This window comes from Choloepus didactylus, chromosome 9 (assembly GCF_015220235.1).
Source record: "Choloepus didactylus isolate mChoDid1 chromosome 9, mChoDid1.pri, whole genome shotgun sequence".
Taxonomy (NCBI): Eukaryota; Metazoa; Chordata; class Mammalia; order Pilosa; family Megalonychidae; genus Choloepus; species Choloepus didactylus.
The window spans coordinates 47,495,316-47,508,872 of record NC_051315.1 but is presented as its reverse complement, the minus strand read 5'-3'; the positions used below and the strand labels follow the sequence as shown (position 1 = coordinate 47,508,872).

At 34.5% G+C, this 13,557-nt stretch overlaps 1 protein-coding gene across 12 annotated transcripts in view; it reads left to right on the top strand.

The window, feature by feature from the left end:
* The window catches only part of BAZ2B (bromodomain adjacent to zinc finger domain 2B), a 496,556-nt gene that overhangs the window by 374,267 nt on the left and 108,732 nt on the right, over positions 1–13,557 (top strand). For 11 of the 12 annotated variants that reach the window (XM_037849039.1, XM_037849033.1, XM_037849038.1 and 8 more), the window contains 4 exons: positions 5,645–5,833; positions 10,096–10,263; positions 10,795–10,988; positions 13,106–13,306. In XM_037849039.1, coding sequence (XP_037704967.1) covers positions 5,645–5,833; positions 10,096–10,263; positions 10,795–10,988; positions 13,106–13,306 — 752 coding nt within the window. The remainder of the gene's footprint in view (positions 1–5,644; positions 5,834–10,095; positions 10,264–10,794; positions 10,989–13,105; positions 13,307–13,557) is intronic. The other variant, XM_037849042.1, reaches the window with a different exon arrangement.

Below are 13,557 nucleotides of genomic sequence, written 5' to 3'. Positions count from 1 at the left end.
TAATGACATTTAGCCTTCCTATCCATGAACATGGAATATTTTTCCATCTTTTAAGGTCCCCTTCTATTTCTTTTAGTAGAGTTATGTAGTTTTCTTTGTATAGGTCTTTTACATCTTTGGTTAAGTTTATTCCTAGGTACTTGATTTTTTTAGTTGCTATTGAAAATGGTATCTTTTTCTTGAGTGTCTCTTCAGTTTGTTCATTTCTAGCATATAGAAACATTACTGACTTATGTGCATTAATCTTGTATCCCGCTACTTTGCTAAATTTGTTTATTAGCTCTACTAGCTGTATCGTCGATTTCTCAGGGTTTTCTAGATATAAGATCATATCGTCTGCAAACAATGACAGTTTTACTTCTTCTTTTCCAATTGGGATGCCTTTTATTTCTTTGTCTTGCCGGATTGCCCTGGCTAGCACTTCCAGCACAATGTTGAATAACAGTGGTGACAGCGGGCATCCTTGTCTTGTTCCTGATCTTAGAGGGAAGGCTTTCAGTCTCTCACCATTGAGTACTATGCTGGCTGTGGGTTTTTCATATATGCTCTTTATCATGTTGAGGAAGTTTCCTTCAATTCCTACCTTTTGAAGTGTTTTTATCAAAAAGGGATGTTGGATTTTGTCAAATGCTTTTTCAGCATCTATTGAGATGATCAATTGATTTTTCCCTTTCGAGTTTTTAATGTGTTGTAATACATTGATTGATTTTCTTATGTTGAACCATCCTTGCATGCCTGGAATGAACCCCACTTGGTCATGGTGTATGATTTTTTTAATGTGTCTTTGGATTCGATTTGCAAGTATTTTGTTGAGGATTTTTGCATCTATATTCATTGGGGAGATTGGCCGGTAGTTTTCCTTTTTTGTAGCATCTTTGCCTGGTTTTGGTATTAGATTGATGTTAGCTTCATAAAATGAGTTAGGTAGTGTTCCATTTTCTTCAATGTTTTGAAAGAGTTTGAGTAAGATTGGTGTCAGTTCTTTCTGGAAAGTGTGGTAGAATTCCCCTGTGAAGCCATCTGGCCCTGGGCATTTATTTGTGGGAAGATTTTTGATGACTGATTGGATCTCTTTGCTTGTGATGGGTTGGTTGAGGTCTTCTATTTCTTCTCTGGTCAGTCTAGGTTGTTCATATGTTTCCAGGAAATTGTCCATTTCTTCTACATTGTCCAGTTTGTTGCCATACAGTTGTTCATAATATCCTCTTATAATTTTTTTAATTTCTTCAGGATCTGCAGTTATGTCACCTTTTTCATTCATTATTTTGTTTATATGGGTCTTCTCTCTTTTTGATTGTGTCAGTGTAGCTAGGGGCTTGTCAACCTTGTTGATCTTCTCAAAGAACCAACTTTTGGTGATATTTATCCTCTCTATTGTTTTTTTGTTCTCTATGTCATTTATTTCTGCTTTAATCCTTGTTATTTCTTTTCTTCTACTTGGTTTAGGATTGGTTTGCTGTTCATTTTCTAGCTTCTTCAGTTGATCCATTAGTTCTTTGATTTTGGCTCTTTCTTCCTTTTTAATATATGCATTTAGTGCTATAAATTTCCCCCTTAGCACTGCTTTTGCTGCATCCCATAGGTTTTGGTATGTTGTGTTCTCATTTTCGTTCGTCTCTATATATTTAGCAATTTCTCTTGCTATTTCTTCTTTAACCCACTGATTGTTTAGGAGTGTGTTGTTTAACCTCCAGGTATTTGTGAATTTTCCAAGTCTCTGATGGTTATTGACTTCTAATTGTATTCCATTGTGGTCAGAGAATGTGCTTTGAATAATTTCAATCTTTTTAAATTTATTGAGGCTTGTTTTATGTCCCAGCATATGATCTATTCTGGAGAAAGTTCCGTGAGCACTAGAAAAGTATGTGTATCCTGGTGATTTGGGATGTAATGTCCTGTATATGTCTGTTAAATCTAATTCATTTATCAGATTGTTTAGGTTTTCAATTTCCTTATTGGTCTTCTGTCTGGTTGATCTATCTATAGGAGAGAGTGATGTGTTGAAGTCTCCCACAATTATTGTGGAAACATCAATTACTTCCTTTAGTTTTGTCAGTGTTTCTCTCATGTATTTTGTGGCACCTTGATTGGGTGCATAGACATTTACGATTGTTATTTCTTCTTGCTGAATTGCCCCTTTTATTAGTATGTAGTGGCCTTCTTTGTCTCTCAAAACATCCCTGCATTTGAAGTCTATTTTATCTGAGATTAATATTGCTACACCTGCTTTCTTTTGGCTGTAGCTTGCATGAAATATTTTTTTCCATCCTTTCACTTTCAGTTTCTTTGTGTCCCTGTGTCTAAGATGAGTCTCTTGTATGCAGCATATTGATGGTTCATTTTTTTTTTGATCCATTCTGCGAATCTATATCTTTTAATTGGGGAGTTTAATCCATTTACATTCAACGTTATAACCGTGAAGGCATTTCTTGAATCGGCCATCTTATCCTTTGGTTTATGTTTGCCATATTTTTCCCCTCTGTCTATTAATATCCTTTATTGTACCCATACCGAACCTCTTTAGTACTGAACCTTTCTCCAAGTCTCTCTGTCCTGTCTTTGTTTCTCTGTCTGTAGGGCTCCCTTTAGTATCTCCAGTAGGGCAGGTCTCTTGTTAGCAAATTCTCTCAGCATTTGTTTGTCTGTGAAAAATTTAAGCTCTCCCTCAAATTTGAAGGAGAGCTTTGCTGGATAAAGTATTCTTGGCTGGAAATTTTTCTCACTCAGAATTTTAAATATATCGTGCCACTGCCTTCTCGCCTCCATGGTGGCTGCTGAGTAGTCACTACTTAGTCTTATGCTGTTTCCTTTGTATGTGGTGAATTGCTTTTCTCTTGCTGCTTTCAGAACTTGCTCCTTCTCTTCTGTGTTTGACAGTGTGATCAGTATATGTCTTGGAGTGGGTTTATTTGGATTTATTCTATTTGGAGTTCGCAGAGCATTTATGATTTGTGTATTTATGTTGTTTAGAAGATTTGGGAAGTTTTCCCCAACAATTTCTTTGAATACTCTTCCTAGACCTTTACCCTTTTCTTCCCCTTCTGGGACACCAATGAGTCTTATATTTGGACGTTTCATATTATCTATCATATCCCTGAGGTCCATTTTGATTTTTTCAATTTTTTTCCCCATTCTTTCTTTTATGCTTTCATTTTCCATTCTGTCATCTTCCAGGTCACTGATTCATTGTTCAACTTCCTCTAGTCTTGTACTATGAGTGTCCAGAATCTTTTTAATTTGGTCAACAGTTTCTTTAATTTCCATAAGATCATCCATTTTTTTATTTACTCTTGCAATGTCTTCTTTATGCTCTTCTAGAGTCTTCTTGATTTCCTTCATATCCCGTACTATGGTCTCATTGTTCATCTTTAGTTCTTTGAGTAGCTGCTCTAGGTGCTGTGTCTCTTCTGGTCTTTTGATTTGGGTGCTTGGGCTTGGGTTACCCATATCGTCTGGTTTTTTCATATGCTTTATAATTTTCTGTTGTTTTTGGCCTCGTGGCATTTGCTGAACTTGATAGGGTTCTTTTAGGGTTTGTAGACCTATTGAAGTCCTTATCTCTAATTTATGAGATCTACAGCTTCGTGGAGTACACTTTCTCTAACTAACCAGCAGGTGGCGCCCACGAGCCACCTGTTCTCCAGAAGCCAGTTCTCCCCTGCTTAGCCTTTTTGGTGAGTGGGGGAGTGAGTCTTGTGGGGCCCAATTGGTGTACCAAGCTTGTGTGTGTAGTTGGTGTTGCCTGCCCTGTATGTGGGGCGTGTTTCTGGGCAGTCGGGGAGGGGGGATGGTGCTAACAATCAAATCTCCCTGGTGATCCTAGAGTTTTAAAGCTGCTGCAATAGTCTAATCCTTCAGTTCAGTCCTGCCACAGTTTGTCTCTGCCACTGACCCACAAGTCCTTGGTATTGGCGTATGGCTCCTGAGACTTGCAAGTGGGCCCCTCTTCCAGGTTGTGCACCCCGGGTCCTCTGTTGAGGGATGACTGTGCTATGTCACAGGTGAGTGCCGTCCCCCCAGCGCAGTTCTGGGCTGCTGGGCTGTGTAGGGAGGCTCCCAGTCTGCTGAACTGATGGCTGAATGGGGCTTTGTTAATTCACACTGCTCCACCTTCCCAACTCTGGGACAATCAGCTGAGGTTGCAGGGAAGGCTAATGTCCACGCCCAGTTTTGTGGTGTGTGCCTGTTATTTGAAGCACTTCCGTCACACTGGGTTGTCTGGGGCAGCTCTGGGCTATGGGGCTGGCGATGGGCAGGAGTGTTTCCTGTCCACCAGGATGGTGGCTGTGAGCGGACAACCCCCTTTTCTTGGGAAGTTGTGGTGTTTAGTGAATTTTCTCAGCCACTGAATTATTGCCTTTTGTCTCAGAGCTCTCTTAGTTCTGCTCTTGACTTGATGTGCCCAAATTGAAAGTCTCTGAAGCTTTCTGTATTGGGCTTCTTAGAGTAATTGTTTTAGAAAAAGAAAAAAGGATTAAAAAAAAAAAAAAAAAAAAAAAGGGCCCTCCTCAGAGATCTAATGGGTTATTGAAATGCTAAGAGACAAAGCAACCAGGGCCATTAAGGAAAGGTCCACAGGGCAGAGAGATCGCTTTTCTTCGGGATTTGCATATGCGCCTTAGGGCCTGAGCTCCGCCCTTCCCCTTTCTGTGTTCACAAGAACTCCAAAAATCCTCTGCTTTTTTTTTGGAGTTTTTCGTGTTGTTTTTTTTTTCTATGCCTGTCTCCTCTCTGCTGGGCTGGCAGCTCTCAGATTCTCTGGTGTCTGGTCTCAGTCTATCTATGGTTGGAGTCTGGATCAGTAGAATGAGTTTCCGATAAGAGCAGCCACTGCAGTTCTCCCTTCTCCTTCCCGGAGCTGACAGCTCCTCCTCCCACAGGACTGAGCCTGGCAGGGAGGGGTACGGGTCCCCTGGCCACAAAAACTTACAGATTTCGCTGATCTCAGCAGTTCGACGTTTTCATGAGTGTTGTATGAAGTATGCCCAAAGTCAGATTGCTCTGTGGTGTCCAGTCCACGCAGTTCCTGGCTTTCTACCTACTTTCCTGGAGGAGTAACTAAAACATACAGCTCACCAGTCTGCCATCTTGCCCCGCCTCCTATAATTGCTTTTTAATATCAACTTTCACCTAAGAGGTATTGGATAGAAAGCAGAGCTCCGATTCCATCACACCTGAACTGAGATCGAGCTCTTTGCCTAGAGCATATGATAATTTGGGTAATAACTCGGTGACAAATTCTGGTGCTATTTTATTGGTTTTCATCTCTAGATTAATAGCAAGTTTGTATTTTCTTATGAGTAAAAATTGTTGATAGTATATTATATGTACGTGTGTTAACAGTAAATTGGCCTCATTTACTCAGGTCAAACTTTTAATTATTGAGAATTATTTACTTAAAACATCAATTCCCAAATCTCAAACTCAAAGTAATTATCATTTTAGTTATTTTTAGAGTACTTTCATGTTTCTAGAAATATCTTTTTCTGTAGTGTTCGAAGAGCAAAGTGCAAAAGAAAAATGTAAAATAAAAATTTGATAGATAAGAAATTGTTATAAATTTTAACTAACTATAAACACTGAAATCAGATAAATCTCATTTGTTTTTATAGTACAATTTTAAGTGTGTTTTTTTCCCTCCCAGGACATTTATTCAGAGCAGCTGGGGATCAACCGTTTAACCTGTCCACAGTGTCGAGTGCCTTCCCAATGGTCAGCCACCCAGTCTTTGGTCTACACTCAGCCAGCTCAGGGCATTCAGAATTTGGTGGTTTGGGGACACTTGGTACACCCACAGCCTTAGCCGCACATCCCCAACTAGCATCTTTTCCAGGTAAACATCTGATACAAACAGTGTTCAGGGAAAGGAGGAAAGCTTGAAGATGTTCAAGCAGTAATTTGTTTATTAAAGTGAACAAAAAAAAATAGTCTAATGCCTGGTATATTAAGACTCTTGTGCAAGAATTGTCTCAACCCTGTTTATCATGTGCAAAAAAAACCAAAATGCACTATGTATGCTAGATGGCAATGCTGTTGATTAATTATTCAGGTGTTCAGAGAAAAAGGCTTCTGTCACAAAATGGAATAATTAAGCCAAGTTTTCCCACATGTTTTTTATTGAGGTATAATAAAATATACAGAAAAGTATAAATGTACAGCTTGATGATTTTCTTCTCAGCTTTTTTATTTTTTAGAAAAGTATTTAACTTACAGAGGGAAACTAAAGTCCAGTTCTTAAAATGAACATTTGTACACTTCTATGTAAGATTCTTGCTTTGTACTTGGGAGAGAAGATACCCTTAACTCTTAATTTTCTGTATTTTCCTATATTTGGTCAAAACAACTATAGATTTGAACATTTACATGACAGAAGGACCAGTTTTATCTAAAATTCTACAGATTATGAGGGTTCAGGAGTTTAGTAAGAACCAAATTTAATTTGGTTTCATTTTTAAATCAACTAAAGTTTAACTTACACAAACATGGTATAATTTATCTTGAAACTCTAAACTGAAATGTGTGTTTTTAAGTGATTAATCTTACTTTAATCAATTTTAGTAGGTGATGCATATGTTTTTGTGTGTATAAAATAGTTTAAACTTAAAAGCATAATTCTAGAGACAAATAGGCCTGAGTTTAAATATGGCTTTGTTACTTCTTAGCTGTGTGACCTTGGACAAGTTATTTAACCTTGCAGCCTCAGTTTTCTCATCTGAAAAATGAAGATAATAATAATAGTCTGTTTCATAGTGTTCTTGTGAAGATTAAAGGAGATAAGCCATGTTCAGTGCTGAATACAGTGTCTGACACATATAATTGCTCCAAAATTGGTAACTGTCATTATTATTTTCTCTTGTCCACTTTTATGGTTAATAAATTGTCAAATCCTTCTTTGAAAGGAAACAAGTACTTGTTTAAACTATATTCAGTAAGGACAAATGGTTAAATGTGTATACAAAGTACTATTTCATGACTATATTATTCCTTTGATTCAGTCTTCTAGGAGAGGGGGTGGTAGAAAGGGCTAAGGGGAGTACACAATCAGTTAAAATAAAGTCCTAAACTAAGTCTTAACATTTATTTTAAAAAATATGTTAATAGGAATTTATTTCAGTCAGTTTCTAGGATGGCTGCTTAGGAAGGTGATCATTCAACAGATATTTGCTGAAATACGAGATTGCTGAATAAAAATAAAAAATATATAGTAGTAATACAGTTACTGGTATCTTAAATATTTTTTACTATTTTATCATATTTGATTATAATTTTGCTTTTGACCATTTCTAATTGAAAATGTAATTACTATATTATTAAAAGCAAATAACTTACGCACTAGAATGATAGTTAACGAGAAAAATTATACTCATTTTGGCTTCATAATGTTGATATTTCTACTGTATAGAGAAAAATTTAACAACTTCTCCAGCCTACACAAACTAATCACTCATTCATTTATTCATTTATTGTACAAAGTTCCTTGAACACCTGTTATGGTCTATGTACTAGGCCAGGCACTGAGAAATGACCTGACATAATACATGTCTGTATGTTGCTTATAGTTTCTTTTTTTTAATTGTGGTAACATATATCATAAAATTTGCCATTTTAATCATCTTTAATTGTACAATTAGTGGCATTAATTACATTTACAATAACTCGAATGCCAAACTTTTGAAATCACCCAATAAATAAATGAGGACACACAAGAAAGACATTTTTAAGAATTTTAAATGAGGGATAGGTAATTTGTTTTCATATTTTATGCACTTCTAAAGAATTCTACTTTTCAAATGATGAAATCAGTAGATGCAGAATTATTTAATGGATATTAGTATAATAAAATTATTTCCATTTTACATTGAAACAGAAATTCATGGTGATTTTAAAAAATATTTGCAATGTTAGATCATTATATTTTTATAATATATTACCCTTAACTTTTGTGAATTATATGGCTCTACCAAGTATAAACAATTTTTAATTCTTCTGTGTCTTCTAGATTTGAATTAAGATTCAGTATATCCTCTGAAATATTAGACACAGTTGAATATGATTAATGTTGCTACTATGCTATTACTACCCTTGAATATTCTTAGAAATTAATCATGTACTGATATATGTAATCTTTATATATTTTACTTTATCAACAGGCTAGTTTATTAGTAACTAAGTTTTTATTTTTATTTTCCTAAATTTGGGAGATAGATAAAGGTCGTCACTAAACAAAAATTATATTATTTCATGTGAAATAATATCAGATATTTATAAAGTTTCTGTTCAGTATGCTCTCCCATTTTCATTAGCTTTTAGTTTGATTGCTCTTATTTACTTTTTTATTTTCCTCTGTGTTATCAGCTTATTTACAACACATACATTTTTTTTCTCTAATCTCTGCTATCTTTTTGACCACTGACATTCTAAAGTACATTTTCATGTTTTTTTGTGTGTTTGATTATGTCTAAAATATTTGAACCTCATTATAATTTGATTACCTTTCTGATTTGTTGTTTGTTTACAAAGTCTACACATTCAGTAGTAATGCTTTAATTACAGACTCTGTGTTAACTAATACAGATATCTTTGGGAAACCTAAGTCATTGTTTATCAAGCTATGTAGAGCCTAGTTTTCAAACCTATAAATAGCAACAGATTCTGCTTTGTTGATAAGAGGCCAAAATGCACACCTTATCTTCCTATCTAAATTCACTTCTTTCATTTAAACAGTGAATAAAGATTGACGCTTTTGTGTAGTTGTTCTTAGTTCAGTCCCCATCATTCAGGCACTGCTGAATATACATTGGCATCGTTTCATGAGCAGAGCCTTCCCGCAGTGCAAAAGAATAGCTTTTCTAGTTTTCTGCTTATACTGTGTTTTAAGTCCTTTCTGAACAACAGCTACCTTGAACATTTTGCTTGCTTTTTTTTTTTTAACCAGATTTTGCCATTTGATAATGAAGGTACACATCACTTTGCAGAATCCTAATTTTAGTGAAGGATATTCCTAGAAAAGCTTTAAGGATCGCATAATACAGTGTGCAGACAATATTGTTTTTCCCATGTAATATTGTTGTATTTTTTCTCTAATTTATTTGTGGTTGGCCTGAAAGATAATGAGTGATTTGGTGTTCTAGTGGGCTAGCCAGTTGAAGAAGATTGTTTTTGAGAGTTTAGATAGGGCAATAGAAGACTGTCCTTTGAATTATTTTCAGGTCTTTTCTAAATCTGCACCCATGCTAGAAAAAAATGCATTCTACAAAACTTGGCTTGTCTCCTTTTTAAAATGATTTAAGTAAGAGCCATGGTTTGATTTCTAATTTGCAATTGATAATTTGCTACCATTTAGTCATTTTACATTGAGAAAACAATAATTGTTATCTGTAATTTATGAGAGGAAGTATAAACAAAATTCAGGCTTTCTTCATTAACTTTAAGAGGATAAACTTTATGAATTTCTTATATTTTCATGTTGACTTTTTGAAACCTTTGAGCACTTTTCTTATACAAAAATAAAAGGCTCACTGATTTTGCTATCTCTATGAATTTTATTGACTATAGAATGTTTTCTTCCAGAAACGCATTTGAAGTATACTTCATTACAATAGCCTTTGTACTATTATTTAGACCATCTGAATTATCAGAGCCAGATTTATATTATATGTATTTTGAGGAAATTGTTAGCATAGGCTGTCAGTGTAATCTAAGATTTTAAAATAGACTAGTACAGTCTTAAATATTTTGTTTCTATACTAATTTGGCAAAAAAATATGGTATAAGTCATCAGAGTCATTTCTTTTATATTGTAAGTTTTCAGTTTTATTCTTAAAATTGTGGACTACCTTTGTTCTTTATAAGCTTGAACTCTAGAAAGCTGTTGAGTAAAGATCCTTGGATACTGTGTTAACAAGAGGAATGATGAGTATACAACTTCTAGTCAGCTGTTTTGCAGTTGGGAAGATGATCAGAGCTGTGTCATTCAGCAATTCTTTTCCAAGATTGAATTTAAAATACTTTTTCAGGAATAAGATAGAGACAGGAGTTCTTATGTTAACTAGAAATTTAATGCAAATATGTTTGTTTGGTTTGTTTGGTTTTGAGGTGCAGAGTGGTGGCGAACAACAGATGTCCATACTCGTACAGGAACAACCCTCTTTCCACCATTACTAGGAATTCCACCACTGTTTGCTCCTCCAGCCCAGAATCATGACTCTTCGTCATTCCATTCAAGGACTTCAGGAAAAAGTAATCGAAATGGTCCTGAAAAAGGTATCCAGAAGAACATAAGTAAAGTGCTGTAAATCTTCCATTCTAATACCTATCTTCATTAGAAATCAAATTTAATAACATTTATATGGCCTTATGCTAGGTATTTTCATTTTGTCTTGCTTAATTCTTACAATAACTCTTTTGATAGTATTCTCATTTTACAGCCGAAGTTAAATAAGTTATTCAAGGAAACACTACATGTAGATATGACAGAGGATTTGAACCAAGCCTTGTAAAATTCCATTGGCTTTTCCTTCTACTTCCCCTTTATCTCCCTATATGCTACTCAATATTATATATTTTCACAATTAAGCATTCATTTCATTAAAACTTATACCTGGTACTTTTTTTTCCTTTTAAATGATCATTAATATTTCTGAAATTAATAAGAGTTCTTAGAATATCATTTGAAAATTATATTCTTTTAGATTGTTTATTAGTATCTTTAAGTTCATTTGAATAGTGTTTGGGGGAGTTTCCTCTCAAAGGGGAATATTTGCGTTTAATTATCTTTATGAACTTTTTTTTAAGGTATAAATGGATCAATAAATGGAAACAGTACATCGTCTGTATCTGGTATCAACACATCTGTACTGTCCACTACTGTATCAAGTTCCAGTGGACAAACTAAAACTGTAAGCTCAGGTGGAGGAAATCGAAAATGTAATCAGGAGCAAAGCAAAAACCAGCCTTTGGATGCTAGAGCTGACAAAATCAAAGATAAGGTAAGTTAATCTATGAAGAACAAACGTATATCTTTCTGTGTAATGTAAGGTCAAATGATGAGAATCTATGGATGAATTTCTTATGAATTACCAACTCCTAGTTTTACCAATATATATTTTTATGTTGTGGTATTAATACTTGTCATCTTAAAAAATTAAAACTGTCAGTACCACTATAAATGATACAAATAATAATAGCTAAAATTTATTGAGAACTTACTATATACCAGCTTGGTTCTAATTGCTTTGCATGTAATATCTATTTCAATCCTCCCTTTATCCCTATTGAGGTAGGTACTATTATTATGAATGGGGAACCAACCCCCAAACAGTTAGCTAGTAAGTGGCTGAGCCAAGATTTAAAGTCAGGTAGGTTGACTACAGAGCTCATGCTTTAAAAAGAAATAAATTTAAAAAAACAGAAAACAAAATACATTTTATTATGGAAAATATTAAATATACAAAAGTAGACAGAATAGTATAACAAACATCCATATGCATTGTATCCATCATTTAGCTTCAACGGTTATCACCTCATGGTCAATTTTATTTCATCTCTATCCCCAACTGCAAATTATCAGTTTATTGCCTCTCAGCTGTAAATTCACCTTTTACTCCTTTGCCAATTGGTACAATGTTAGGCCTTGTCAATAGAGAGCCCTAGAAAAACACTGCAGGAGGAAGGGGCTTCTTTTGAAACTTCGTTCATTTAGCAATTTCCAAATATAGTTTGAAAAAGTATTCCTTGGCTACTTTTGATTCCTCTCCTGGTGGACAGGTTACTTATTTCAGGCAAGTAAGTCATAGACAGAAATACGCAAGCATGGCCTGTTTTGAAGAAGCTAACATTGGAGCAGTTAATATAGAGTCACTGCAAGCAGAATATAACAGCAGGAGTGAGGATCTTTCTTCTCACTCATATGCATTTATTTAATTTTACAAAGGAAAGAGTATAGATTTGTAGTCTTTAGCTATGGCTTAAATTTGACTTCCTGTTGTAGACAAGTATTTTTGTCTTTCATTCCCCAGTAGCCATGAAAGGCTATCTTTGTTAAGACTGTAATGGAGAAATCACTTTTATGATTCAGTGTTGCTTTTTCTGTATTGTGTTCTTTGTTTTATTTATCAACACATGCTTGAAATTCTCCTAAGTAACTTTGAAATGTAGTTAATCTTTGTTGCTGTCTCATTTCAACATTTCCCCTTTTCAGTTGTCCTAGAGTTTTAATTTTTTCATTGTTATATCGTCATTTAGTTATAACTCATCTCATGATTTTTCCCTCTTTTTATCCACTCCTATTTTCTGTTCTTTAAACACAAAACTTCCCTTTTATGTGAGTTAATGTCCCATTCTACCAGCTTTGGATTTTCTCTTTTATATGACATCTTAAATTTCCTGAAATGAATCTCTTTCCTTTATCATATTTTTCTCTCTTTTCTGATATGACTATAAAAAACTAAATTCCTTAACCCTCCTTAAAGCAGCCCCTAAAATCTTTCACAACATATTTTATCTTCTTCTTAGCACTTAGTACTATATGGAATAGTTTGCTTTTGTTATTCATCTGTCTACCCTCCCTCCTGCAATCACTAGAATATTAGTTTCTTGAAGGCAAAGGACTCTGATGTAGCAAAGCACATAGAAGAGTCTTCAACACATTTTAGGTAAATATTTGGCTACTGGCTTGCTATCTGAATAAAGAAGGAAGACTAAAGCTAAATATATAACTTCATTGTATGTAACCCTTGTCATAATTGGAATTATTGTTTTGTAAGCTGCTCTTTTTAAATCTGCTATACGATTTGAAGCATGGTAGCCACATGAGTAGTTCTGTGTGTGTTATATCGATCCTTCTAATAAGCTGTATGTGATACAACTTGCTTTTCTTCTTGGGGAATTCCTATCAGGATAAGTTAATTTGACCAATTTGTTGACAAATTACTTTTACAGCTTTTTCCTTTTTCCTAAAATGGAACTTTAGGAAACTTTTGTCTTTTTCCTAAAATGACATTTTGAAATTGAAAATATCATTTGAAAATTAAAATAGCATGCCTCTTACTAACACTTAAGTTCTTTCTAAAAATAAAGTCTTGGTTAAAATATTGTCTTTATCTAGAAACCAAGGAAGAAAGATATGGAAAGTTCTAGCAACAGTGATAGTGATTCAGGCACATCGTCAGACACCTCAAGTGAAGGCATTAGTAGTAGTGATTCAGATGATCTAGAGGAAGATGAGGAAGAAGAAGATCAAAGTATTGAAGAAAGTGAAGATGATTCTGATTCAGAGAGTGAAGCACAACATAAAAGTAACAACCAGGTATAAATAGTTTCATTGATAGTATCCAAACATTTTTCCTATGTAAGAATGAACTGTTTTATCCTGACTCCTAAAGTTTATAGATGTTTTAAAATTAATTACCTTTACTTCTTATTTTTGCACCAGAAACATGGGAGATGGAGAAACATTTTTTTTTTTTTGCAATATATGGACTTTATTTGAATTCTGATTGAAACTGTAAAAAAAAATTGTATGACTATCTGATAGTGAGTAATTATTATTAATTTTAA